Source organism: Somniosus microcephalus, chromosome 3 (assembly GCF_052327205.1).
Source record: "Somniosus microcephalus isolate GS21.2 chromosome 3, FLI_Smic_1.0, whole genome shotgun sequence".
Taxonomy (NCBI): Eukaryota; Metazoa; Chordata; class Chondrichthyes; order Squaliformes; family Somniosidae; genus Somniosus; species Somniosus microcephalus.
This window is the reverse complement of record NC_140989.1, coordinates 55,511,740-55,539,363: the sequence shown is the minus strand read 5'-3', so window position 1 is coordinate 55,539,363 and position 27,624 is coordinate 55,511,740. Positions and strand designations below refer to the sequence as shown.

Sequence of the window (27,624 nt, the reverse complement as noted above, 5' to 3'; positions counted from 1 at the left end):
ATCAGCCATGATCTCATTGAATGGCGGAGCAGGCTCGAGGGGCCGAATGGCCTACTCCGGCTCCTATCTTCTATGTTTACAGCCTTCTGGACTCAACAGAGTTCAACAATTTCAAACCATAACCTCTGCCTCTATTTTTTTTCCATTCCTTTTTTTTACACTTCATCTAGAGCCATCTGTTGTTTGTTAACTTGTCCCATTATCATCTCCTTTTGCCTTGCACCATCTCTTAATCTGTCCTGCCTGCCATCTAGAGCTATCTTTTCTTTGTTAACTTGTCCCGTTATCATCTCCTTTTGCCTTGCACCATCTCTTAATCTCTCCTGCCTTCCATCCTATCAGACTTTCCCTTTTGTTCTTTCCTCCCCTCTCCCTGCCCGATCTCCAGCTTTTTCCAGTTCTGACAAAGGGTCATCGACCTGAAACGCTAAGTCTGTTTCTCTCTCCACAGATGCTGCCTGACCAGCTGAGTATTTCCAGCATTTTCTGTTTTTATTTCAGATTTCCAGCATCCGCAGTATTTTGCTTTTGTATTCGGGATTAGGTCAACCCTTACAATGATTACCTACTTGACTTAATTAATTTCCGACAACCAGATCCAGCACTGCCTGCCTCTTTATTGGGCGGAAACACACAATGATTTAGAAAGTAGCCCTGAAGACCGCAAAAAGTCCCGCACATCAACAACAGAGGAACCAAACCGAGTGATCTCTGGAGCCGAATGACCGGGAGTTGCGCGCCTGCGCACTTCTGGGGGAGAGTTTAACGGAACAGTCCACCCACAACAGAGAGGGAGGGGGGTTTGATCATAGTTTAGATTTATTTTAGGCATGCTCTGGATCAAGTTACGATGAACTTCTGTTTAATAAAAATAATATTATTACAATTATTATAACTGACAACATGTGCTATTGATGTTTTAGAAAAGGAGAGTTGTTTTATAATTAAATTGTAGATAACACCCCCTAATTTTGAATAGGCCTGCGGCACGCCGGTCGGAGGAAGTGACGTATCGGAAAGCGGCGGTGGTTGTGGCGGGGAGCCGTTGGAGCGGCGCCGAGGGAGAGATTGCGCTCGGTACCTTCTGCAGCGGGGGGAGACCAGCAGCCCAACACGTGAAGATCGGGAGAGATAGTGAGGCCTTGTGGAAAATTAAAAAAAAACCCTGGTAAATTTAAAGATGTGCTGGCATCCCCTTCAGTGACCGATAGCATCTGCTAAAAGAAAACCGATGAATGGTGCGGTGCAACTGAGTGTGTACGTGTGGGTGCAAGCACAGTGTGTGTGTGGGTTTAGAGACATATACACCCTGTATCTGCAGGGATGCAGTTTGTGGATGCCATGCAGGAACCAACTGCAACTTGCATTTCTCATTGGTGCTGTAAATCTGTGCTAGCATGTCACAAGAAAAAACACAGCTTTTGTTTTACTGGGTTGGTGTTGACCATCTCTGTAAGTCAATTGTATCACTTGGAAAGCTGCTGGAACCAGACAGATGCTGCTTTCTCCCACGATTGGTTGTGCACAAGCTTCAGGCAGAAAAAAATGAGTGCACTGGGAATCACAATTACAGCTTCCCAAAGAAGTTAAATATAACAAATAAGAGGCTGATTTTCTGATACGGGTACATTGGCAGTGGAAGCATATTTGCATAGAAGTGTAGATGTGCAGGTGCTGCTTTAAAATGGCACGTGCACTTCTTATTGCTTTATGAGTGGGCAACAACTCATTGCATTCTTTGTGCAAAGAATCCTGCATGGTGTGCAGTACTGAGGGAGTGCTGCACTGCCGGAAGTGCTGTCTATTGGATGAGACGTTAACTAAAGGCCTCGAGTGGACATATAAGATCCCACGGCACTGTTTCGTCGGGGATCAGGGGAGTTATCCCTGGTGTCCCGGCCAACATTTCTCTCTCGACCAACACTACTGAAACAGATTATTTGGTCATTATCACATTGCTGTTTGTGGGAGCTTGCTGTGTGCAAATTGGCTGCCACGTTTCCTACATTACAACAGTGACTACACTTCAAAAGTACATCATTGGCTGTAAAGTGCTTTTGGATGTCCAAAGGTCGTGAAAGATGCTATATAAATGCAAATCTTTTTATGATGGCTAGTATGGAGGAGTCTGCAACCTGCATCTGTGTAATGATCTTTGACTGCAAGGGAAACTGCAGTCCATAGTGGAATACATAGCACCTCCAGGAGCATCTACCACTGATGTCAATGGAAAGGAAAATTGGGTGGGGTGTATAATGGCCAACCTGTCAGTAACTGCCAGTTTTCTTCCTGTGCCCAAACTGAAAATGAGCTCTCTTTTATATTCTGTTTTTACTACTGTTCAGGGATTGTGCACTGGTGTCACAATCCATCGATCTAGGATGAAGCAGACTTGAAATAAGGGTGGGACTGTTGAGTGGTGGAAAATGAATTAATCAATCATTGCTGTTTTCAGAGTACTTGTCATGATGGAGTGATGGTCACAGACAACCTTGACATTTACTTTTTGTTTATGCATGCCATTCCATTGTTGGAAGGAGTGTGTATAACCATGTGGGTGGCATCAATGAGGCCATGAACTTTTGGGAATCCTGCCACTTTTTGTTGCTGCTCATCCTTTGTGGAGATGAGCCTAGATTCTTCTGTCCCTCCCTTTCCAGTTGATTGGGACATATCTCTGTGAGAGGACACTTCTGCCTGCCACAGAGAAGGGCCCTTGATCCTGGTCAATCCAGAAGGAGGCCGGCTCCCTGGTCTCTGATGGGAGTCCTGTCAAAATGGAGTTGGAGATTAGTTGCCAAATCATGGAGATTTGTTGTAGAGTGATGTATTTGTTGGCCCTGGCAAACAATGGCTCATTCACCTTCTGGATGCGGCAGTGCACTGCAAACTACCTGATTTGACAGATATTGCCCCTGAAAGGAGCCAGTGACATAAGCATTCAACATGTTTGTCATGGAGTTTGGTTGGAGAATCCAAGGATTCAGCTCCTGTCTCCCTGGGATTAGCTCCGATAATGTCCAGGAAACTGCCTTGCTTTTACCCACAGGTCCTGATATGTGCCTGTGTCTGCTGTGCCCTGTGACAATGCAGGTGCACATGCTTCTGTTCCTCCCTGAAGAATTCCTCTTTGGGCTCCATCTCTCCAAGAACAAGGGAATGCCCATGGTATGTTCAGGGTAACCTCCTTCAGCCCTACAACCCCACGAGAACTTTGCATTCCTCCAATTCTAACCTTTTGTGCATCCTGAATTTCCTTCACAATGCTCCTTCAACTGTCTTAGGCCCTAAGCTTTGAAATTCCCTCCCTAAACCTCTCCACCGCTCTTCCTTTTAAGATGCTCTTTTTGACCAAGCTTTTGACCTGTCCTAATACCTCTTTATATGGCGCGGAGTCAAATTTTGTCTGATAACACCCCTGTGAAGTGCCTTGGGATGTTTTAATATGTTAAATGCGCTATATAAATTCAAGTTATTAAAAGCTTTTTGAAAATCCGAGTATACTATCTCGACTGAGCTAATTTCGTCCATCGACGTAGTAACCTCTTCAAAATTTCAACCAGTTTGGCGAGACTTGACCTTTCTCAGAAGTCACATTGAGAGTCATATATCTTCTCTGTTAATCCAATGTAGAAAATCTAAATTTTTAGGGGGAAAAACTCTCATCCCCACCCCCACACCCCGAAAATCAATCCCATTTCTTCAGCACACATATTCCTCCTCCTTTAAACCTCTAAATCCAGCTCTGTTGGAAACTCTGCTTGTGTGTTCTAGGTCATCACATGTCATAAGGCTTATATATAGTGGCTATTTTAAGAGCTTTTTTTCTGGGGGTGTGGGGGGGTTGTCAATTTTCTTTGAAGCTGCTGGTTAGGTTTTGCTAATTTTCTAGATTGGCATATATGATTTGTGTGTATGTGGCAGATGTAGATGCTGTGGAAATGTACACAGTTGTAAATACCTAATGGAAGTATGTATAGATGTAATGGATGTAGATGCTGTGTGAACACAGGGACACAAATGCAAGGATATGCACATGTGTGATGGAGGTAAACAACAAGTTGTAGTTGATGCTAGCACCCTGTGTATGCCTGCACATTGTGGATGTAGTATGTTGTGTCTGCTTACAGTATACTGCATTCAGACATACATAGTTAACATGCAGTATGTTTGAACAGTCAATCACAGACACACGAACATAGTATGTGTACATGTATGAAATGCAAGAAAAGTTGGCAGCCAATGCTTAAAATACAGGAAACTTGATTTACTGGCGCCTAAATAACCGGAAATCTCTGTTAACCAGCAAAATTCAGGAGTAGGTTCAGGTAAATTTTACTTCATATTAGTGGCCGTTCCTGGATCTGTGGCTGTGTAATCGGGGTTCCTACACTTGTTGCAACAGGGATGCTTGGTCTGTGGCCGGGCTTCTTGCACCTGTTGCTAAGCAACAGGGAAGCCTGGATTTGTTGCTGTGTACGGAGCTCTCGTACCTTTTAACTATGCCTCTCTGTAATCCGGACTTTTTGATAAACCGGCACCACGCCGGTCCCGTCGGTGCCGGATAAAAAAGAGTTTCCTGTACTGTGAAAATTTGAGAGCAAACTAATGGAACCTTAGCAAAGCTGGGTGAAGATCAAATGGGAAATTGGGGGAGAAAAATAGAAACGTAGAGAGTTGTTGCCCTGATTTGGAGGGAGAACTATTTTAATAAATCTGAATTATTTACAGTACATAATATTAGAATTTCAAATAAATTTACCACTTAAATGAGCTTGTACTACAGAAAAATAAATTTGCAAGTTGCTTGTTGTCTGAGCGATGCTGTGGAGAATATGTTCAGTCTGGAGAAATCTGCCAAGTGAGTTGGCGATCAAGTTACTAGTTGTAGAGGTTTTCGCCTAGTTTTCCAAAGCGAACATGGATTTATTTGCCTGTGGTTCCACCTCACTGTTTTTCTTGATAGGTGTAGGCAGATTGTAATCGAGCAATAACTTTTCCTGAATCCTGAGCTATAGAGTGGTGATATTGGGGGACTTTAATTACTCATATCGATTGCGATAATGCTAGGGTAAAGAGAAAGGAGGGGGAGGAATTTCTGAAATGTGTTCAGGAGAATTTCCTTGACCAGTATGTTCTTGGCCCAACTAGGAGGGAGGCATTGCTGGATCTGGTGCTGGGGAATGAGGTGGGCCGGGTCGACCAAGTGTCTGTGGGAGAACACTTTGGTACGAGTGATCATCGTATCATAAGATTTAGATTAGCAAAGGAGAGTAGCAAGGAACAATCTAGGGTGGAACTTCTAAACTGCAATAGGGCTAACTTCAATGGGATGCGAAAAGATCTAGCCAGGATAAAATGGAACCAAAGACTGACAGGAAAAACTAACGGAACAATGGGTGATCTTTAAGGAGAAGATGTTCCAAGTACAGGCTAGGTACATTCCAACAAGAAGGAAGGGTAAGGAAACCAAAGCAAGGGCTCCTTGGATGAAGTTTGCAGACGACACAAAGCTGGGTGGGCGTGTGTGCTGTGAGGAGGATGCCGAGAAACTCCAGTATGATTTGGACAGGTTGGGTAATTGGGCAGAAGCATGGCAGATGCAATATAACGTGGATAAATGCGAGGTTATCCACTTTGGTGTCAAAAACAGGAAGGCAGATTATCTGAATGGCAATAGATTGGGAGAAGGGGAAGTGCAACAAGACCTGGGCGTCCTTGTGCACCAGTCGCTGAAGGTAAGCATGCAGGTGCAGCAGGCGGTTAAGAAGGCAAATGGTATGTTGGCCTTCGTAGCGAGAGGGTTTGAGTACAGGAACAAGGATGTTTTGCTGCAGTTGTACAGGGCCTTGGTGAGACCACATCTTGAGTATTGTGTGCAGTTTTGGTCGCCTTATCTGAGGAAGGATGTTCTTGCCATGGAAGGAGTGCAGGGAAGATTCACCAGGCTGATACCTGGGATGGCAGGAATGACGTATGAGGAGAGATTGTGTCGATTGGGCTTGTACTCACTGGAGTTTAGAAGAATGAGAGGGGTTCTCATTGAAACTTATAAAATTCTAACAGGACTAGACAGACTAGATGCTGGAAGGATGTTCCCGATGGCTGGGGAGTCCAGAACCAGGGGTCACAGTCTAAGGATAAGGGGTAAGCCATTTAGGACAAAGATGAGGAGGAATTTCTTCACCCAGAGAGTGGTGAACCTGTGGAATTCTCTAGCAAAGAAGGCAGTAGAGGCCAATTCATTAAATATATTCAAGAAGGAGTTGGATATATTTCTGAAGGCTAAAGGGATCAAGGGATATGGGGAGAAGGCAGGGACAGGGTATTGAATTTGGATGATCAGCCATGATCTCATTGAATGGTGGAGCAGGCTCGAGGGGCCGAATGGCCTACTCCTGCTCCTATCTTCTATGTTGCTATGACGGAGTTAGAGAAGATGATGAAACAAAAAAAGAGGGTGTATGATGCATGTCAGGTGAATTCTTCAAGGGAGAACCAGACCAAATACAATAAGTTGAGAGGGGAAGTGAAGATGAAAATAAGATTGGCAAAGAGAGAATATGAGAGTAGGATGGTGGTTAACATAAAAGGGAACCCAAAAATCTTCTACCGGCATGTAAACAGTAAGCGGGTAGTAAGAGGCTGAGTGGGGCCTATTAGAGACAAAGAAGGTGATATATGCTTAGAGGTGCAGGGCAAGGCTAGAATACTCGATGAGTACTTTGTATCGGTGTTTACTAAGGAGGTGGATGCTGACAAAATATTGGTAGAAGTGGAAAAGGTAGAAGCAATGGAAGGGGTGAAAATTGATAGACAGGATGTACTAGAAAGGCCAGGTATGCTTATAAAGTGGATAAGTCGGCTGGTCCAGGTGGCTTGCATCCCAAGTTGCCAAGGGAATTGGGGGAGGAGATAGCGGAAGGGCTTGCCATAATTTTCCAATCTTCCCTAGATGAGGGGGAGGTGCCTGAGGAAAGTGGCAAATGTGACACCATTGTTCAAGAAAGGGTGTAAGGACAATCCTAGTAACTACAGGCCGGTCAGTTTAACATCAGTGGTGGGTAAAGTTTTAGAAACAATAATCAAGAAAAAAATTAACGGGCACTTGGAGAGTTTTAAGCTAATTAAGGAGAGCAAACACGGATTTGTGAAAGGAAGATCGTGTTTGACTAATCTAATTGAATTTTTTGGCGAAGTAATCGGGAGAATTGATGAAGGGAATGCAATGGATGTTGTCTACATGGATTTTCGGAAGGCGTTTGACAAAGTACCACATAGAAGGCTGGTTAACAGAATTGAGGCTCATGGAATAGGTGGGTCAGTGGTAGCTTGGATAAGGAATTGGCTTAAGGATAGAAAACAGCGAGTTGTGGTAAATGGCTGTTTTTCAGACTGGAGGATGGTAGACAGTGGTGTTCCCCAAGGGTCAGTGCTGGGGTCACTGCTTCTTGTGATATATATAAATGACCTGGATATTGGAATTCAGAGTAGAATTTCTAAATTTGCCGATGACACCAAACTTAGGGGTGTGGCAAACGGTGAGGATGGTACCAATCGACTGCAGCAGGACATAAAGGCTACCAGAATGGGCAGACGGAATTTAATACAGAGAAGTGTGAGGTGATGCATTTTGGCAGAAGGAACAGGGAGTGGCAATATACAAAAAGAAAATACTGCAGATGTTGGAAATCTGAAATAAAAACAGAAAATGCTGGAGATACTCAGCAGGTCAGGCAGCATCTGTGAAGAGAGAAACAGAGTTACCGTTTCAGGTCGATGACCTTTCGTCAACTGGAAAAAAGCAGGAAATGGAACAGATTTTTAAGCAAATGTAGGGGCTGGGAAAGGGGGGAGGGGATGAAAGAACAAAAGGGAAGGTCTGTGATAGGATAGAAGGCAGGAGCGGTTTAGAGACATTAAGAGATATTCAAAGCAAAAGGAGATGGCAATGGGACTGGGTAAGAAACAAAGGATGGCTCTAGATGAAGCATAAATTGCGCTGGCAGAATGAAAGACAGCTGCCATGTGGGAGAGAAGAAAAAAAGACACAGACAAAAAGTGTGGATAAAAAAAATATATATATGATAGGGGCCGAGGTTATGATCTGAAATTGTTGAACTCTATGTTGAGTCCACAAGGCTGTAAAGTGCCTAATGGAAAGATGAGGTGCTGTTCCTCGAGCTTACGCTGAGCTTCAGTGGAACAATGCAAGAGGCCGAGCACGGCGAGGTGGGAGTGGAGCGGAGAATTAAAATGACAGGCGACCGGAAGCTCGGGGTCCCCCTTTCGGACTGAACGGAGGAGTTCCGCAAAGCGGTCACCCAATCTGCGTTTGGTCTCCCCAATGTAGAGGAGACCGCATCGTGAGCAGCGAATACAGTATACTGGATTGCAAGAAGTACAAGTAAATCGCTGTTTCATCTGGAAGGGGTGGCAATATACACTTGATGGCACAGTTTTAAAGAGTGTGCAGGGACAGAGGGACCTGGGAGTTAATGTGCATAGGTCCCTGAAGGTGGCAGGACATATTGAGAGAGTGGTTAGCGAAAGCCCTTGAGATGGTGCAGAGGAGATTTACCAGAATGGTTCTGGGGATGGGGGATCGTAGCTACAAGGACAGGTTGGAGAAGCTGGATTTGTTTTCATTAGAGCAAAGGAGGTTGAGGGGTGATTTGACAGATGTACAAGATTATGACGGGTTTGGATAGGCTAGACGGGGAAAGGCTGGTCCCACTAGTTGTTGGTACAAGGACTAGGGGACACAGATTTAAGGTTTTGGGCAAGAGATACAGGGGGATGTGAGGAAAAACTTTGTTACGCAGCAAGTGGTGAGGACCTGGAACTCGCTGCTGACGGAAGTGATGGAAACGGAGACACTTAATGGCCCAGAAATTCGGGTCAGGGGCTTCCCACGGGTGCAAGCCCCCGACCTACACTTACATATCGCGCTGACATTTGAAGACTGGACCTGCGTGGATTTCCGGTCTGTGGCCCGGTTCAGCTCCCGGCACGCTGTGCGTGCGTGATCCAGCGGCGTACTTAGTGCGATGAGCCGGCTGGGATCACGTGAGCACTGGGCAACCAATGGGAGTTTACAAAAGTCCATTCATGAGTTAGACATAAGACCTGTCAAACTCATGAAAAGTCCGGGCGCCCAAAACACTACTTAAACTTTAAATAAAAGTTAAAAAAAATTCCAATCATTAAATTAATTATTAATAATGTTAAAAAACTATTTTAAACAATTATTCAAATTTCTGCCAGTTTTTTTTTCAAGAAATCGGGTCCAAAAATACACTTACCTTACTGTAAATTCTTTAAAAATAATAAACCTGTGGAAAAAAAATTCTAACTTTAATTATTAGACCACTTACCTTATAAAACTAAGTTCTTACGTCTGCTTTTTACATTCGTAAAAAGTGGAGGCCTTCACGCACGGACAAACCTGTCAAAAAAAACAAAGTTCAACGCGTACGCGCTGCCTCAAACGTTGCTAGGGAACCGCCTCTTAACCCCTTGGTTCAGAGGAGAGGAAATGCCGGTTTTCCGCGCATGCGCTGTGCATGCTGAAATCCGGCACTTCCAACGGGCCCACACGTGAGTACCCTGTCCGTACTCACGCGTTGGGACCGGAATTACTAGGCCAATGTTTTCAAGGGCAGCCTGGATAGGCACTTGAGGGAAATAAACTTGCAGGGCTACGGGGATAGAGCGGCGGAATGGGACTGACTGGATTGCTCTGCAGAGAGCCGGCACGGACTCGATGGGCTGCGTGGTCTCCTTCTGTGCCATTATGACTCTGTTGACATTTAGTTTTACACAATCTTTCCAATTCTTAGTTTTTTTTGTCTCAGTGGGCTGTTCGTGTCTTTGGTAAGAACATTGTGCTCCTGAGGAGTTGGGGAAGTCATGCTGGATTGGAAGCGAGCTAATTTGGGACCTATATTTTGAAAAACGGCCTCAAGACAAATCCGGGTAATGGCAGATACATTTGACTTGTATCAGTAACTGTAAATACAGTGTATTGCACCAAATACTGTTCATTTGCCTGTTTGTTAAATTGTCTGTTGGTTTATAGCCGAGTCTTGGTCTAAGGGTATTCAATCAACCCATCAAATGCAAGGAAAATTATGGGATTGTACATTGCAGTCAAATGGTGCACAGTGGTATGGCTTTCTGTTCCATCCCTGACTCTTGCTATTGTTTACCAAGATATTGGGAAATTAAAGGCAAATGCCGTATAGTATGACACCCAAGGTTGGCTTACAGGAGTGGTTAGTCACACTGAAGCTGATTATAATATCGAACGTAAAACCCCAAAACATAACAGTAATACTTTTAATTGCGATTAAGATTATCCTGAATTACTTCTGTATATACTTAACCCAGTTTTTTTTCTCTTTATTTAAGGTGGTGAAATACATTGAATTCAAGTGTATAACAATGGTACGTACGTGACATTTTAGACATGTTATTAAGGGTTTATAAGTGATCAAAATTAAGTTGAACCTGTTTCTATGAAGTCCAATTTGCCAAGCCAAAAGTTGAATACACGCATGGAAACAGCATGATAAATTGTTACAGTACCTTATCTACAAAAATAATAAATCATAAGGTCCAGTACATTTATACTGTTTGCCATACAGCTTTGGTAATAATGTGCAACACCCACATCTCTGTTGTGGCAGCATTGAGTGTGCTGGTGGAAGGTGGAAGGACCCACAGGATGCCAGTGAATGGCAATCTGTTATAATTAAAAATCAGTTTATGTGCACGAAAATTATTTGCTGTCAAACTCTTAGCAACTGATGGAATGGCTTGAAAATCTACTTATTGTCTCATTTTGTGCTGCCTCCTGATTTCGGTGGTAGCACTGAAGGTATGTGAGGCGTTGTCACTGATTCTAGCAGTGGGGAGCACCATCCTGTCCCTCCTGAACAGCATCGTAAATGGTTGGCTGCTGCCACGTACCTTTTTTTGATTGTGGGTAGGCTGTTCAGCCTGCTTACACTGGCTAGCAGCCCGGTTCTTGCACTGCTGGCATGTATGGACCTTTCTCAGCCAGATCAGAAACTAAAGTTGTAATTGTGACTTTCAGAAAATTGCTGGTGCAGTTATTTATCTATAACTTCTGGTGCTCTGCCATCTACTCATCAACAGTATAAAGGAGACTGATTCGTGAGCACCAAGAGTCTTGATGCATGGATTCCCTCTAATATGAAGAGGCTCTGTGTAATGTAAATTTATTATTAGCATTAAAATTGTGTCAGAATTGTATTTTCATTTTGTCTGCAATTCTACTGAAGTTGGCACCTCATGTTGTGGTCTGCTGTCCATGGGTGGTGTTGACTCTTGGGTATCTCACTTAATTGGCCATCCTTCAAATGTGAGCCTGGATAATGAGCACTGACAGACAATTTGACAATTGGACATGGCAGGGGGATAGAGGCAGCATAGTTGAGTCAACTCTTCATCCAGTCTTCACTCAGTTCTACCAGATTTAATGGGCAGCAGTCCGTAGCTAGAATTTTGATATATTCCATGCTGATGAATTTTCTCCCTTGTTGGAAGTCAATGAACCCGCTCCCCTACCTTGGCTCACTGCTGCCTTGGCTGAGATTAGTTAACTCGTTGCCGAGCAAGGATCAATCCTGGGAACATCCTGATCTCTGTGGCTCCGGTAGCATATCACTTGGTACATTTATTTATTTAGCTATAGGTTTTCTTTTTAATCTGACGCCCCAATGTAGAAAAAATATGCTCATACTGTAGGCATTTTTTTTTTTTTAGAGCTGGCAAAAATTCTGATTGCATGCTCACCCACTTTTTGCCTCAGCACTAGAGGTTCATGGCCTCGGTGGGATCTGCAGGGGGGGAAAAATGGGGGTAATCTATTACTGAAATATTAAGTACTCTGTTCTGGGAATTTTTTGATAATTTGCCTCTGCACTTAATATTTTGATCTTGATTGTGATGGTCCTTGGTAATTTCTTAACTTAATTAATATTAAGGGTCTTTTTAAAAAAACAAATCTGGGTAATCTTACAAGAAAATGATGTGAGGAGAAGGAGCTGTTATTCAGTTGGAGGTGAGGAAATTGCAAATGTGTTAGTAATAATTTTCCAAAGTTCTTGATTCAGGAATTGTGCCTTTTGGATTTGAAAATTGCAAATGTCACTCCATTATTTAAGTAGGGAGGGAGAGAGAAACCAGGTAAATACAGACTTGTCAGTTTAACATCAGTTGTAGAGAAGTTACTGGAATCTGTTATCAGAGACAGAGTGACCGAGCACTTGGACAAGTATGAGCTGATCAGAGATTCAGCATGGATTTATGAACGGTAGGTCATGTCTGACTCATCTCGTTTAAATTTTTGAGGTCACTACCATGGTGGATAGGGGATTGTCTATGACTGTTTATATGGACATCTAGAAGACATTTGATAAGGTTCTGCTCAAGAGGTTATTAGCAAAATTGAAGTCACATGGTTATCTCCCATTCCTTGTGCTGTGATTTGGTTTGGACGTCAGAGATGGAGAGTAGGGATAAAAGAAATGTTCTCTGATTGGCAGTATGGCAAGTGATGTTCCCTAAGGATCTGTACTAGGGCCTTGGCTTTCCATCATATATATTCATGACTTGTATGAAGGAATAGAGTTGTATATGTAAGTTTGCGATGGCGTTAAGTTAGGAGGCACAGTCATTGGTGCAGGAGAGTACAAAGGAACATAGACAGACTCATTGAGTGGGCAAAACTATGGCAGATGGAGTTTAATGTGGGGATGTGTGAGGTCATTCAATTTGGATCCGAGAAAGAAAAATCTGAATATTTTCTTAATGGTGAGAGACGAGGAGCTGTGGAGGAGCAATGGGATTTAGGTGTCCACGTACAGAATCACTAAAAGCTAGTGCACAGGTATAAAAAGCAAAAAGGCAGAATGGAATGTTGACCTTTATCTAAGGAGATTGGAATTAGGAAGTGATGCTTCAGTTGTACAGAGTCTTGGTCAGACCTCATCTGGACTACTGCATTCAGCTTTGGACACTACACCTTAGGAAGGCTATATTGGTCTCGGAGGAGGTACAGCTTAGATGCAGTTTTAAAGTGAATTCATCAGTGATACCAGGGTTTAAAGGGTTAAATTACAAGGACAGGTTGCATTAATTTGGTTTGCATTCCCTTGAGTTTAGAAGGTTAAGGGGTGATCTAATCAAGTTGTTCAAAATGACAAAGGGATTTGGTAGGGCAGATACAGAGAAACAATTTCCTCTGGTGGGAGAATCCAGAACAGGGGTGGGGGTATAACCTTAAAATTGGAGCTAGGCCATTTAGGAATGACATTTTTTCCACACATAGTAAATTAAATTGGGAACTCTCTCCCTCAAAAGACTGTGAATGCTGGGTCAATTGAAACTTTCAAGACCATGAGCAATAGATTTTTGCTGGGTATGGGTTTCAAGGTATATTGGAGCAAAGGTAGCTAAATAGAGTTGAGGCACAGATCAGGTACGACCGAGTCAGTGACATTGGGTTAGCTTACTTCTGAACTTTCATTGCAAAGCTTGCAGCTACTTTAATGCCAAAGCTTCCTCCTAGGAGTACAGTCAAGTTGATGTTAGACAACTGACTAGTGTGGGCTAAGCCCTGATTGGTTAGTTAGCAGGCACCATTCTACTAATATGAATTGAATTTCTTTTTCAAGATTAAAATGATATTGATTCAAATTAATTTACAGGCGTCGGAAGTAACAAAGTTAACATCATGCCAAAAACGACCGTTATCAGAAGAGGATGATTCATTTTTTGATATGTAAGTGCAGTTCTTTAAAATGAAAATTTAAGCATGTAACTTTAAAACCTACTGAATATTCTTCCTGTTACTTTACAATGTAAGTTTTTGTGCAATTGTGATATTGGGTGCATTCAAATCTTTTGCCTTACTTTGTTTAAAATTTAATCTTCATAAAAGTGGATGATTTACAAACCACGATCAGCACCAGTCAGAATAGATACTGCTTTTCTATTATGCATCGAGTGTATTTTTCTCGCAGTCTCGGCTTGCTTTCCAGTAGAATCCATCTGGAAGATTCAGGGTTATTACATTCCTCCTGATAGGCTGCTATCCATATCAATCATGGCAAGCCACTTCCCTTTATTTCAGTTGAAAATTGTTAAATATTTTTGTTAAGCATTTTTTTGCCGAAAGGGTAATTAAAAAAAAAATACAATATCTAAAAACTGGGAAACTGCATAAATGAGAATTTTTGAGGTAATTTTTATTTTGCAGAAATTCATAGACCATAACCCTGATTTTAACTGGGAGCAGGAATTGGGCAGCTGGGGGATGGCAAGGCGAGCGCCAACCCCACCCCCGAGCTTTGCAGTGTGAGGCCCGGGCAGTTTTAAACTCCTGGGCCCCATTTGCATGCCACCAGTTAGCTGCCCACCCGAATCGGGCAGAAAGTGGTGGCTGGCTGGTGGGTGGAGGGATTCTGCCACCACGAAAGCAACGGTCACTGGCAACAAGGTAATTTGTGGGAAATGGACTTCAATTGGTTCTCGTGAGCAGAAATGGGGGAGCTTGGGGCAGTCTTTCTCCTCCTGGCTCTATGGGAATGTTTATGTAAAATAAAAAGACAAGGTACCTATTTGAGCCTCTTCTGGCCCTGGATTGCTGTCTTCATCTGGCGGGAAAGGCACAACGGCTTTTCCGCTCAGGACACAAAATAAAATTGCAGTCAGTGCCTGATGGCATCATCGGACCTCATCTGTATATTTAAAGAAGCACCCCGTCAGCTTCAGTTGGGTGTCTTTGCTGCCTGCTCAGTAGAGCAGGTTAAATCACACGGCCGATTTTTTAACTTTCTGTGCCCCACCCCTCCGTGCCCCTAGTTTCCGCTAGGTGAGTAGAGTTAAAATCACCCTGTATAATTCTGCAAACTCACGAGTGGTGCACTAAATGCTTTAAAGCTGTAACGTAAAGACAGGAGCAGGCAGTCAATGGGAAAGACAGTTTTCCAGGGTGGGGGTGGGGGGGAAATAGATGTCTAATGGTGCAAAAGAAACTTTAGATGTGTAGGGTGCTGTGTGGGAACTCTGGGATGCCCGATGACCTGAAAAGGGCCACTAGCAGATTGGATCCCATTTTCCTGGGCTACTTTCACAAGGCTATTAGACCCTGCTTCCCCAATACTGACATGATTGCTCCTCTCAATACTCCTAAAACCCCTTCTCATGCCCAGGTTGGATGAAAGAGAGTCCATGGTGTCCTGCCAGGAGGGACTTGAGCTTGGGCCCCGCTACAAGACAGATCAATGGAAGAATGGTGTTAGATAGGGCATGTTACAGGAAAGGTGGGGAGTAAGGAACTGAGTGTGACAGAAGGGGAGGGGATGTCAGCACGGGGACGAAGCAATCGGGGGGAAAACTGGGAGACAGCCGATCATGGGCAGAAGAGTTTTAAGCCCTGAGTGACAGACCATACCTGTACGTGGATTGACACACAGGAGTGACTTCTGCTTACATATATAAATTGTAAGTACGTGTAAACTTAGTTAATAAAGTGCTTTAGATAGAGGCTTGAGAGTGGCAGATGGGGACCAGGCCTAGTGGTTGAAGCCCAGGACCTTTCTGGCAGAATTTGGGACCAATCTCTGTTTGTGAGCTTAGAGGCTGGGAGCGCTTATGCTTGGGCACTGATTATTCAGTGGCACTCCTGGCGAGCCCAAATGAAAGAAATACATAATTCTATGAACCACCTTCCACATTTGCTCCATCCTGACCATGAGATAGCATTGCTGCCTGCCAAAGAACTGGGTGGTGGTGGTGTGCCACAATCAGAAGGTTGATAAATTATCCAATTCCAGAATGCAATGGAATTTTTGCAGCATTACCCAAGACTTGCTGTTGATATTGATGTGCGGTTCATTCTTTTGCACTTTTACAACACTTAAGGGGAAGAAAAATCAAATTTTCTATATTGTGTTGTACAGCCATATTCTGCAAGATAAATAAGTGTGTTTTCTGGGCAGGGAAAAATTATACTCTCCGATGGCTCATCGTCTGAATTGGACAATATCCACCGTGGTGGTAGTAAATGCCTTGGATACTCCGGGTCATCAATAGCAAAACTTTGCCTGAGTTTCTGTTCCAGATACAGTAACACTCACCTGGAGTGCTAGTCTATGGATATCAAGTGAAGACAGGGTTAGGTTTGACTGTTTCCATAATTAAATAGATCCACCAGTCGCTCTCATAGTTCAAGATAGGCCACTTGCGTGAGGTAGAATTAGCAGAGTACAGAAGCTGTCCATGTATCGCAGCACGAGTCACTGCATTTGGCAACGGAGAGGTAAAGAAAAAGAAAGAGACGAAGTGGAAAGTATTCTTTTATATGCCTTCATTTTCTATTGATTTGCCTATGATTGTCATTGTGTAGAACTTCTGAATCTGATTCTGAAGAAGAAGAAGAAGAATGGGTTCCAAAAAGTAAAATTGCAAGGAAGCCAAAAAGATCGACTGCAGCAAAACCAGTGACTGTAAAAAAACAAGTTAAGCCTAAAGCAGAAAGCACTGGAACAAAAAAAGCAGCAGTAAAAAGATCTACAGTAAAGACAGCTGTCAAAAAGATCAGAAAAAAAACACCAGAAAAGACTAATGTGGATCACAATGCTATGGTAAGAAAGTTGCACAAGATCTTTTTTTAAAATTCAACTACTGAGCATAGGAGATGATGGTGGTGCACCAACCTATTGTGCCATGGAATGGTAAGATGCGGGTTTATGTAACCAAGTTTCTCATCTTGGCTGTGCCCATATAAGACAGAATGGGGAAAACCTGAGACAAGCTATCCTGTAATGCTACTTCTAGCAGCTTGCTTCGGAATGGCTGTTGCCAAGCCTGAGGTGACCTGGCCACGCTGTTAGTCGGTGACTTATGCAAAGAGACCAGAAATAGTGGTGGTGATGGGGAGGAAGCAAGTGGAATAAACAGATATTGATCATATTACAAGATGCCTAAACTGAAGTATACCAATGAACATTGCTGTAATTCTTACTGTTTTTGGTAATCCAAATTTTGCCATTATCCCTCCCTTCTTGAGGTTGGTGATTTCTAGCATGAGTTGCTGGATAGAAATAATGAATGGGAGGGGAGCCCTGGACATGCACACCTCCCTCCCCCTCTTTCCCCCCCCCCCCACCCCATATCTCCCTTTCCTTCACTAGCTTGGGGGTGCTGATGTTACTCTTGCTGAGATTGGTTAATACAGCACAGCCAGTGATCAAAACCTGTGACTCCTGATCCAATACCAAGCAATGAATCATCAGGGATTTGATGAAGAAGAAAACTGGCAAAGTTAAGCAGTCACATTGACCATCTCTTCAGGGAAATGGGTGCTGCAGAACATCTCTACGTACACACGCAAGCATATTATGCTACCGGGCCACCTTTAAAGCAATTCTTTAATCAGTTCACGCTTAAATATCACCCTGAGCTTTCTGCCCCAATGTCATTTGTGATACAAAAAGTTTCAAAGCTTGACACTTTGAAATCCTTTTATAATTTAATATTGGCCCTGATCATACATGAAGAGCAGGTGAGACTGCTGAGCGATTGTGCAGACAGCTAAATTGTAGGATGATGCAGATCTGATGAATGCTCTTTATAATGTGCTTGTGGAAACTCCCCCAATGACTTACTGTTTATCCAGCTAAGTGATTATAGAGATCCTGGTTAGATTTCCAGTCTGCGTTGTTAGCTGATATCAGCTAGCACCCTGGGTTACAGAAGGGGAAATTGGTGTGATACCCTCACCTGATTTGTATCCAGCAATCCCTGTTGGAAGGGTGAATGTGGATGCTGGGTGAGAATATGATTGGGGATAGCTGTGATATTCCTGTTGCCCCTTCTTTCCACCACAGTTGAATAGGCTTACACATGAATAATGACCACTTGGGTGAACTACTGGATTATGACTAGAACTCTTTGAACTATACTCCAATAAGGCATCAGTGCCTTTAAGAGTCAGGAATTGCAAAGGATAAAAAAGTAACAGGGAGCAGAGCTGTACTGCTGTAAATCATTATTGACATTCTCAACCGAACACATGGAGCTAAAATTGTAATTTTGTTCCATTTGACTTTGAAAGTAGTGAAACTGACAGAGAACATTTTGGAAGAAAAATAAAACAAAACGTTTATGTTTTAATATGATTGGTCTATATATGCACGTCTCATAAATGCCATTTATCCTGCAGGGAATATCGCCAGTTTTGAACTATAATGAAGATAAATTACCATCACAAAGTAAGCAGAATTTAGAAAACATGAAACAAGAGGAAGTACCTCAGCAAACTGCAATGCAAATAAAGAAAGAAATAGAACATTGTGGGGTTAAAGTTGAACAACCGTCAACTAGCACACATTTGAGTGAAAGGAAAATCAAAGAAGAAGCGGATATAAGTTTTACATGGGAGGAGCCTGCTTTGAAGAAGCAGAAGACTGAGAATTACCCTGATGGGAAACCAGTAAAATTCCAAAGAGGATGTGTAGAGATTGGGGACACGCAGATGAACTGGAATATAACCCAGGTATGTGTTCATCATTATTCAATTACAACACACAAGGATTGGTGTTTTTGTTAAGGGGTGTAGAACACTGTTGTAAACAGTTTGAGCTTTGAAGATGGTTATTTTACAAATAATGATTACTGTACAATACTGCTGATTTATATCTGTTGCGGGCACTCAAATTATCTTCAGCATTCAGTGTCATCAGTTCAAAAGATAATTAAGGACAAGGACGGCCATTCATCGCATAGCCGCTCATCCAGCTAGAAAGACCCTAAAGCCACCTCATTGCCTCAATTACTCAATTTAGAAGTCCATTCCATGTGTTGATCACTCTGCATAACTTCCTGATATTGGTCCTTTGAGTTTGAAGCTATATTCCCCTGTCCTACTCTTACACTTTAAAGTCGTATTCCAGATTTATCTGTCTTCGTCCCTTAATTATATTATTTACCTGTGTAAGATCACCTCTGAGTCCTTCTTTCCAGCTAAAAGCCCACATTTCTCCAATCTTACCTCATACATCAGATTTTTGATATTCCTCAATGTAAGTTTTGCAGCATAGGAATTGCTTGCTGTCCTAGTACACTCAACAGTTCAATGCACCCTATAGAGGACAAGTAAACTTGTGAAAATTTCTATTTTTCTCTGTAGTGCTAATTTGTTTTCTGCAAATTGCCATGGATGTACTGAAATGAGAGTGATTTCCCTACCTTTCGCTGAACTGGCTCCTCAAGCTCCTACTTCCGATCTCGTGTGTTCCTCCCCTCCCTACAACTGTTCCTTTATCATTTATATCTCCTCCTTCAAGCACCTCAAACCCCACCTTGCTCTACCCCTCTCGCTTCTCCTTATAAAATACTCATTCTCTACTGCCCCCCCAAGCTGCCATGTAGTTTCTCCCTGAGAGATCCTCCCTCCTTTCTTCCTTCAGCGTCTCCACTGAGTGACTCCTTGTCCTCAGTGACTTCAATCTTCATCTTAACTCACCTTGCTTTCTTTCCACATTTTTGCTGCCGACACTCACCCCCCTGCGAATCTTACCTCATTCTGTTTCTGTACCTGGGGAAAAAAACTCTTCCTCAAATCACTTACAATTGCACTTTTAAGCTGCCCATTGCCTAGCTCATAGCCTTCCATTCGCCACAATACTTGCAGCTGTCAATCCGCTCAACTACTCCTTCATCTTTACCCTCTGATGCCCTTGTCCCCAGTAAAACCTTTACACTCTTACATCCTGGTTGATCCCCCTGGTACAGCCCTCAACTTGATCCCTCTAGTCCAAAGGGTTGAGACTTGAGCATATCTGGAGCACAATTGATTTAGCCATCCATCGCCAGATCTGCCTGGATACCTCGGTGATAATGGGCCACATTCTCCTCTGCCAAAACCGTCCACAACCCCCTGCTTTTCTCCACCAACAACTGTCTCTTTAAATCACTCTCCCCTGCCTTATCCACCCTCGCCTCCAATAACTTGCAGGGAGCTCATTGACTTCTATGTCACTAAGAGCGAGACCATCCATTCAGCTGCCTCTGGTGCTTTGCCCCATGCCCACCAAGCCTAACCCCACTACTCAAAAGCAAAATACTGTGGATGCTGGAAATCTGAAATAAAAACAGAAAATGCTGGAAATACTCAGCAGGTCAGGCAGCATCTGTGGAGAGAGAAAGAGAGTTAACGCTTCAGGTCGATGACCCTTTGTCAGAACCTAACCCCACCATGGCTCCCCACTACTTGGTGCACTCCTCTTTCTCAGCTACATGTTGACCCTTGGCAACATCATTTGAAAACATGGTGTAACCTTCCACATTTTTGCTGCTGACACTCAGCCATACTTCTCCATCACCACACTCAACCCCTCCACTCCACTCTGTGTTGTCAGACTGCTTGCCGGACATCCAGTCTTGTAGGAGTTGCAGTTTCCTCCAGTTGAACATTGAGAAGACCGAAGCCATTGTCTTCTGCTCCTGCCGTAAACTCTGTACCCTTGCCACCGATTCCATCCTCCTCCCCAGCCGTTGTCTCAGTTTACACTAGACTGTTTGTAACCTTGGTGTCCTATTCAGCCTTTAGCTTAGCTACTGACCCCATATCCTCTCCATCACAAAGATGACCTACTTCTCCTCTAACACCGCAGGCCTCCGTCCCTGCATAGCCATCTGCTGCTGCTCTCATCCATACCTCCAGACTCAACTATTCCACTGCACCTCTGCTGGGCATCCCATCCTCTAAACACCAGGTCATCCTAAACTATGCTGCCCATATCCTATCCCGCACCAAGCCCCATTCACCCATCACTCCTGTCCTCCCTGACTGACATTGGCTTCCGGTCCCCCATCGCCTCCAACTTAAAATTCTCATTTTTGTGTTTAAATCCCTTATTGGCCTTGCTCCTCCCGTTCTCTGTAACCTCCTCCTACGCTATAAACCCCCCCACCAGAACTCTATTTGTCCGATTCTGACCTTTTGTGTGTCTCCCCCTCCCTTCATCCTACCATTGTCGGCCGTTTCTTTACCCATTTGTGGAGTTCAACAAAGCGCTCTGAAATTCCCTTCCTAAACCCCTCTGCCTCCATCTCCATCTCCCTCTCTTCCTTTAAGACCCTCGTTTAAACCCACCTCTTTGACCAAGCTGTCGGACACAACTCCTAATATCTCGTTTTTCGTCTTGCCATCGATGTTTGCCTCCGTGAAGCTCCTTGGGATGTTTTTTGATGTTAAGTGCATTATGTAAATGCGAGTTGTTGTCTCAATGGTCTCATTTACAAGCCAACATTTCCTGCATATGACACTTTTTATCTTGTATTTCTGATTTTGGGTGTACACCATGTGTGAACACAGCAATAAAAAACAGAAACAGTGAAACAGTTTCCACACTTTATAGCAGACTGTGTCTGTATTGGTTCTCTCGGTCCTTCTCCTTGCTGCAGTTTCATCTTTCTTGGTCCTGTTTCCTTGAGATTCATTTACTTTCTGTTATGACCTACATTCTACATGGCTTCCAATTCCCCCAATGCCTCCAATTTAAAACTCTCATATTTGTGTTTAAATCCCTCCATGGCCTTGCCTCTCCCTGTCTCTAGCCATCCTTACAGAGGATACTGTAGCCTACTGGTTATGTACTGGACTAGCAGCCCAGAAGCTGAGAGTTCAAATCCCACCATGGAAAGTTGTGAAATTTAATTCAATAAATTTGTGGCGTTCAACAAAGGGAACCCGCCATCCTTACCTGGTTTGGCCGACGTGTGACTCGCTCTATGGTTGACTCTTGATGTCTTCCAGAAGGACTCTTAGACCAACTGTAGTGCTCTTATTGGTAATCCCGCTGTGATCATTAAATAAAAAGCCCAAACACAGCCCGCAACTTTCTTAATCTGTAGGGTTTGGTACATATCACCTGGTTCATTAACCACTGAGCTACTGGAGAAATGTATTTTTTCTCTGATAGTTATTTATTGTCTTCCTTATATGGGGGTGAGGGAGAGAATTTGGGATTAGCCAGAAAGGCATATGCAATGGAAGTGAAAGGGGAGTCCCTCTGTCTTACCATGAGAAATGCCATGGAAAATTTGCTAGTTTTCAATAATTTTCTAAGTTAAGAAAACGAGAATGTGAGTGCAAATGTGACTCCCAGCATTACTTCAACCTTACGGGTGCTTTAATATAACCTGTTGTACCTGTAGTTGCTGTCTGAGAGGACGAATACAGAAGCATGGGTTTGTGCAAACCTCATTCACCTCTTCAAAGAAGAAAACACTATTCCATTTATCGCCCGTTATCGAAAGGAACTTACCAATAACATGGATGCTGATACTTTGCGAGAAGTACAACATATGCTTGAAGAACTAACGTAAGAAACACAAGCAATAAAAGAAACATTGTACTATGTTCCTCGTTTGTGCAAAAATTTGATACCTTTTATTTTCTACACGTAACAACAGTCTTGTCTGAGAACTGATTGGGATATAGTTATCTATAGTTGCACATATTATTGAAAAAGCCGGTATTAAATGGGTTTCCAGGTATGCACCAATTTTGCTGTTTACATGAACGAATGAGGAAAGTATAACTGTAGTGTAGTAGTAAAGGTTTGGATCCAGGTATGTGCAAGAATTAATTATGTAATTGCTGGTTTTAATTGCATGTTAGGATAGAAGGGTTGATGATCTAAAATTCAAAAAGTTTAAATGAAAAGTGTTTTCATTCACTTGATGATTAAAAGCATCAGAGTTTGTGTTCATAGTCCATAGGCCACCAACTTAACAAATCCAATTTCCATAACTTTTTTCCCAATTTACATTCCTGATACTTGGAATTGTTTTCATTTTTTTATACCCTCTCAAAAGTGCTAATATCTTTCCTATGGTTAGTGGTCACAACTCCAAGTGGAGTCTGACCAATGCATACAATACAAGTGTAGTCGGTACTTGACATAAAATCATTCAAATAAACTGCACTTTGTGATCGAGTTGAAAACTTACGTTTTTTTAAAACTGAAGTATTGAGTGGAGGAAAGGGAAGGCAGGAGACGAAAGGCAGAGGATGAATCAATGATTGACCTCCTTGTGCACCAGCTGACTGTTTTCTGTGCATTGCAGTTGTTTCATCTTGTGCCAGAAGATGGCACCCTGCACAATCTTTTTCTTCTTACTTTCTCCTTCCCCACCACCCCCCACCATTTATCTGAAGAGCCCTCTTCTGCCAGCACAGCATTTTGAAGGTCTTGGACGTTTAAGGGTTTTAACATTAACAACAAATCTTTTGTGCTGCCAGAAACCATAAGATCAAGTTGTGTTTTTTTAAGTCACTTGTTTTGAGGGAATTAATTGCACAGCATATACTTTGTGTGAAGTCTTAAAAGACTGATTTAATACATGTGTTTATTTTTCTTCCTTTTTAGCACCGTAATAAAGAAAGCGCACACGGCTGTACAGAAAATAGCAAAAGAAGAAAAACTTACTCCTTTTATAAAAACAGCTTTGTTGAACTGCACGACTGTAGAAGAAGTAGAACATGTGGTTAGTAAAATAGTCAGTTTTTACGTACTCATTTCTAAAGTAATCTGTTAATGATCTTGTAGGAAATAAAAGTTAATCTAGAATGAAGCATATTTGTTAATGATGCGTGGGGTAAATGATCTGGTATATAATGTGCGAATTACCACAACTTCTTTTCTCATCTGCTTTGTAATGTAAGAGGCCAGGTAGATAGTCAGCTTCACAGTGCTGCTGCTTGAGCTCTGCAAAATGAGAGAGAAGGGTGTGGGTGACTCACTGCCTTTTTGTTAAATCCTACCATCCACCAGGGGAAATGCCTGACTTGCATTAGGTGATTCCCCTAACAGCATAGTGAAAATTAGGAAAAAACCAAATTATTAAATCAATCTTGATTTTCTTTTTGAATATGCCTTGCGTACAAATTTGCTCCTTGGCTTGACATTACTTGCACTGCACAGACTTGGAATAATTTCTAAATTTGCACTGATGCAAACTCATTAGACTATGATATTTTTTAGAACAGAGAAAGGCCATTGGGCCCAGCAGGTCCATCCTCGTTTCATAGATCAGTGCTACTTGCTATACGTCTTACCATCTCCTTCAATCCCTTCTTTCCACAGAATTGCATCTAATTGTCTCTTGAACCCCATCAGTAACCTTTGGTGATAATTTATTTCAGAACATTATTATCCTTTACATCAAAAAAATTCGACATGACTTTTTTTACTCCTGACTTTTTAATTTTAACTTGTTATCCTCTGGCATAATTGTGCTTCAGTTAAATCACCCCCCTCCCCCCACCAACTTAACAAACCTAATTTCCATAACTTTTTTTCCCAATTTACATTCCTGATATTTGGAATTGTTTTTGTTATTTTTATACCCTCTCAAAAGTGATGATATCTTTCCTGTGGTTAGTGGTCACAACTCCAAATGGTGTCTGACCAATGCTTTTATCAATAACAATATAACCTTTAATTTTGTATTCTATGCTCTGCTAATACAACCCAGTGCCTTATTTGTCGTCTTTATCTTTTTTATTTGTTACTAAATATTACACACTTTTACATAAGTTCTAATTTACACACTTGGACCACTACTGTTTACTTTTATAATCTAAGTAATTGCCTGATTCTTTTCAGTTTGCTCCTTATAAAAGTGGAAGTAAGAAGACAAAAGCTCAGCAGGCACGTCAGCTTGGCCTAGAATCTGCAGCAAATCTATTGATTAACTGTCCAGGAGAACTTAATCTAAACAATTACATAAAAGGAAATGAGAAAGGTAAGTTGTCAAATTCAGATTCATGTTCATTACTTTATTTTATCTTCCACTTTGGGGCTGGAAGAAAATGTGAAAAATCTCAGTAGGAACAATTATCTATAGGCCCTTATTATAATGTCATTACTTTCTTCTAGCTCTAACAAAGGTAAGGAAATTGTGTTAAACTGTGTAAGAGTTGTTTATATTATGAAGCCATTTTAATACTCTCGTCGATTTCCTGTGACATTACATCCTGTGCCGAGTCAAGACAAAGCGTACCTCTGGTGTCGTGCATTAGAGGGTGGGGATAATTGGACAGGGCATGTAGACATAATCTAATTTTAAGGCCATATAGTTCTGATTTTTATTTAGTACCTTGATTTTGGTCTTATTTATAGATAAATAGCAAAACTTGGGGCAATTCGGGAAGCAAAGCAAAAGAGTTGGAGCGTAGGAATTTCCGTACTGTACAAGCTGAGGAGCTGGGAGACGAGTTTACATGGCCAATTTCCAATGTAAGTGTAGATATGGGAAGTGCAACACAAAAAGGTGACATGGAAATTCCAGGAAGCAAGGTTTTGTAGACGGGTCATGTGCACAGGTGTAAGATTTTTAATACATTGTATAGATGTCTTAGTTTTGTGTAGTGGGTTCAAGTCCAGGAAATGAACACGATCTAAACTGACACTTTAGTGTAGCAGTGAGAGCCTGTTGTATTATTGGAGATGTTGTGCTTTGAATGAGAAGTTAAACTGAGGTCCTATCTGCCTAGTCATCCTTGTCCTTGAGGTCTGTGTCTATTGGAAGTTTCTCTTTTGAATATAGTGCACAGTTCAGGCCTCTACCTGTTCATTGTGTGGTTAACATGGATGTTGTAATTCCCACGGCACTATTCAAAGAAGAACAGGGGGAGTTTGCCAGGCTGATCTTCCTTAACAGGCAGCAACAAAAACAGACTATGTATCATTAATCTAATTGACATTTTTGGGACCTTGCTCTGCTGCAACATAACCGTCACTGCGTTTAAAAATCATTCATTATATATGAAGTGCTTAGCGACATTTGGGAGAAGTGATAAGGTGCTATTTTAATATAAGTTCTTTCTCCCCAATGTTTATATTTTACATTTGCACCACCCACTAGCAGCATCTCCCCTTAAACCTCTTCCATTTAGAATTCTGAGCTAGCAGTCAGTTTTATATTTCCAATGTCTTTGTGCGTCATTGGTGCACTAGTAGAAAATGTGCTTCCAAAGCAACTTGATTCTATCTGTCTGGCTTTTATCAAATTGATCAGCTGAAGAAGAACAATGTACACTAATAGGCTAATTTAACCAAGCCCTTGGCTAGCTAAGTACCTAGACACTTGTTTGAAAAATAAATTAGTTGAGCTAGGCAAGGGGAAAAAAATCAGCCAGCGTTCCTCTTCCTGATCATTATCGAGTGACCTGTGCTGAAAATTGTATATTAGATAAGGGTAGGGTACCACTTGCAGTTGATTCTCCTGCTGACGTAAAAAGCAACCACTTGAATCATAATCTAGCATGACTCATTTACTTCTGGGGTGGTGAGAAAATTGGAGGTGGGGGGTTGGGGGAGTGTTAAATTTCACCTCTTGTCTGACCAGATGAGACCTGAATAGGGTTGCGAAGGGGTGGAAAGTTTCCGGGAAATTTCCGGAAATTTTCCACGGGAAGTTTAGTTTGGGAATTTTGCCCCAAAAAGCACATGCTAGCATAATATTGTTTTTTTTTGTATTTCTTTCATTTTTTTTTCACAGGTCCTCTCTTAAAATTACTAAGAGATGGAATCTTAATTATTAAGGAATTTCTTAATCAATATATGTTTATCTTCTTACTTGGCTTGGTTTAATAATTACAAGTTTTGTGTGTGACTGTGAACAAATGTGTCCTGATTAGTTGGATGAGTGGATGAGCGATTAGCTCCCTCTATTGGTGATGTAGTGTCGTGCGTGCACAGATCATGCTTCCATCACATGGAGCATCAGGAAAAATTTATTCACCCTGTTGCAATTGCGCTGATCGACTGCAGTTTGACACAGAGCCGAATGCCCTTTATTTCTCTGCATAGAACAATACCATGTTTACCGTCGGATGTGTGGAAGCATTTTACCCCAGGCATTAAAGATGGAAAGACTGTGTACATGTGCATCAGGCTCCTTATCATCAGCAACTCCTGGCCCACTTGGAAGGTTCTTTGATACAATGGATAACCATAACCTGAAGAATGCAGATGAGTGCCTTGCTCGAGCTGTATATGCGACGGGCTCACCCCTCATGCTCACAGCCAATGTGTACTGGAAGAGATTTTTCAATGTTATTCGCCCTGCATACTGTCCTCCTACCAGACATGCTTTGTCTACTTATTTGCTGGAGGCTGAGTATAACAGAGTCCAAGGAAAGCTCAAAGAAACGATAGAGATGGCAGACTGTGTTGCAGTTATCTCAGATGGGTGGTCAAATGTACGAGGGGAGGGCATCATAAACTACATCGTCTCCACTCCTCTCCCAGTGTTCTTCAAGAGCACAGACACGAAGGACAACAGACACACAGGCACATACATTGCTGATGAGCTCAAAGCGGTCATCAACGATCTTGGATTACAAAAGGTCTTTGCAGTAGTTACTGATAATGCTGCGAATATGAAGGCTGCTTGGGCTCAAGTGGAGGAGACCAACCCTCATATTACGTCTATTGGGTGCGCAGCTCATGGGCTCAACGTGCTCCTCAAGGACATCATGGGTTTGAGAACCATGGAAACACTGTACAAGAG

At 42.4% G+C, this 27,624-nt stretch overlaps 1 protein-coding gene across 1 annotated transcript in view; it reads left to right on the top strand.

The window, feature by feature from the left end:
• The first annotated feature begins 1,004 nt into the window (after positions 1-1,004).
• Positions 1,005-27,624, top strand: part of srbd1 (S1 RNA binding domain 1) — a 400,732-nt gene continuing 374,112 nt past the window's right edge. Inside the window, exons 1-8 of the mRNA XM_085980499.1 lie at positions 1,005-1,168; positions 10,414-10,449; positions 13,740-13,813; positions 16,442-16,679; positions 18,260-18,592; positions 22,258-22,424; positions 23,475-23,592; positions 24,714-24,852. Of these exons, the coding sequence (XP_085836625.1) occupies positions 10,447-10,449; positions 13,740-13,813; positions 16,442-16,679; positions 18,260-18,592; positions 22,258-22,424; positions 23,475-23,592; positions 24,714-24,852 (1,072 nt within the window). The 5' untranslated portion in view covers positions 1,005-1,168; positions 10,414-10,446. The remainder of the gene's footprint in view (positions 1,169-10,413; positions 10,450-13,739; positions 13,814-16,441; positions 16,680-18,259; positions 18,593-22,257; positions 22,425-23,474; positions 23,593-24,713; positions 24,853-27,624) is intronic.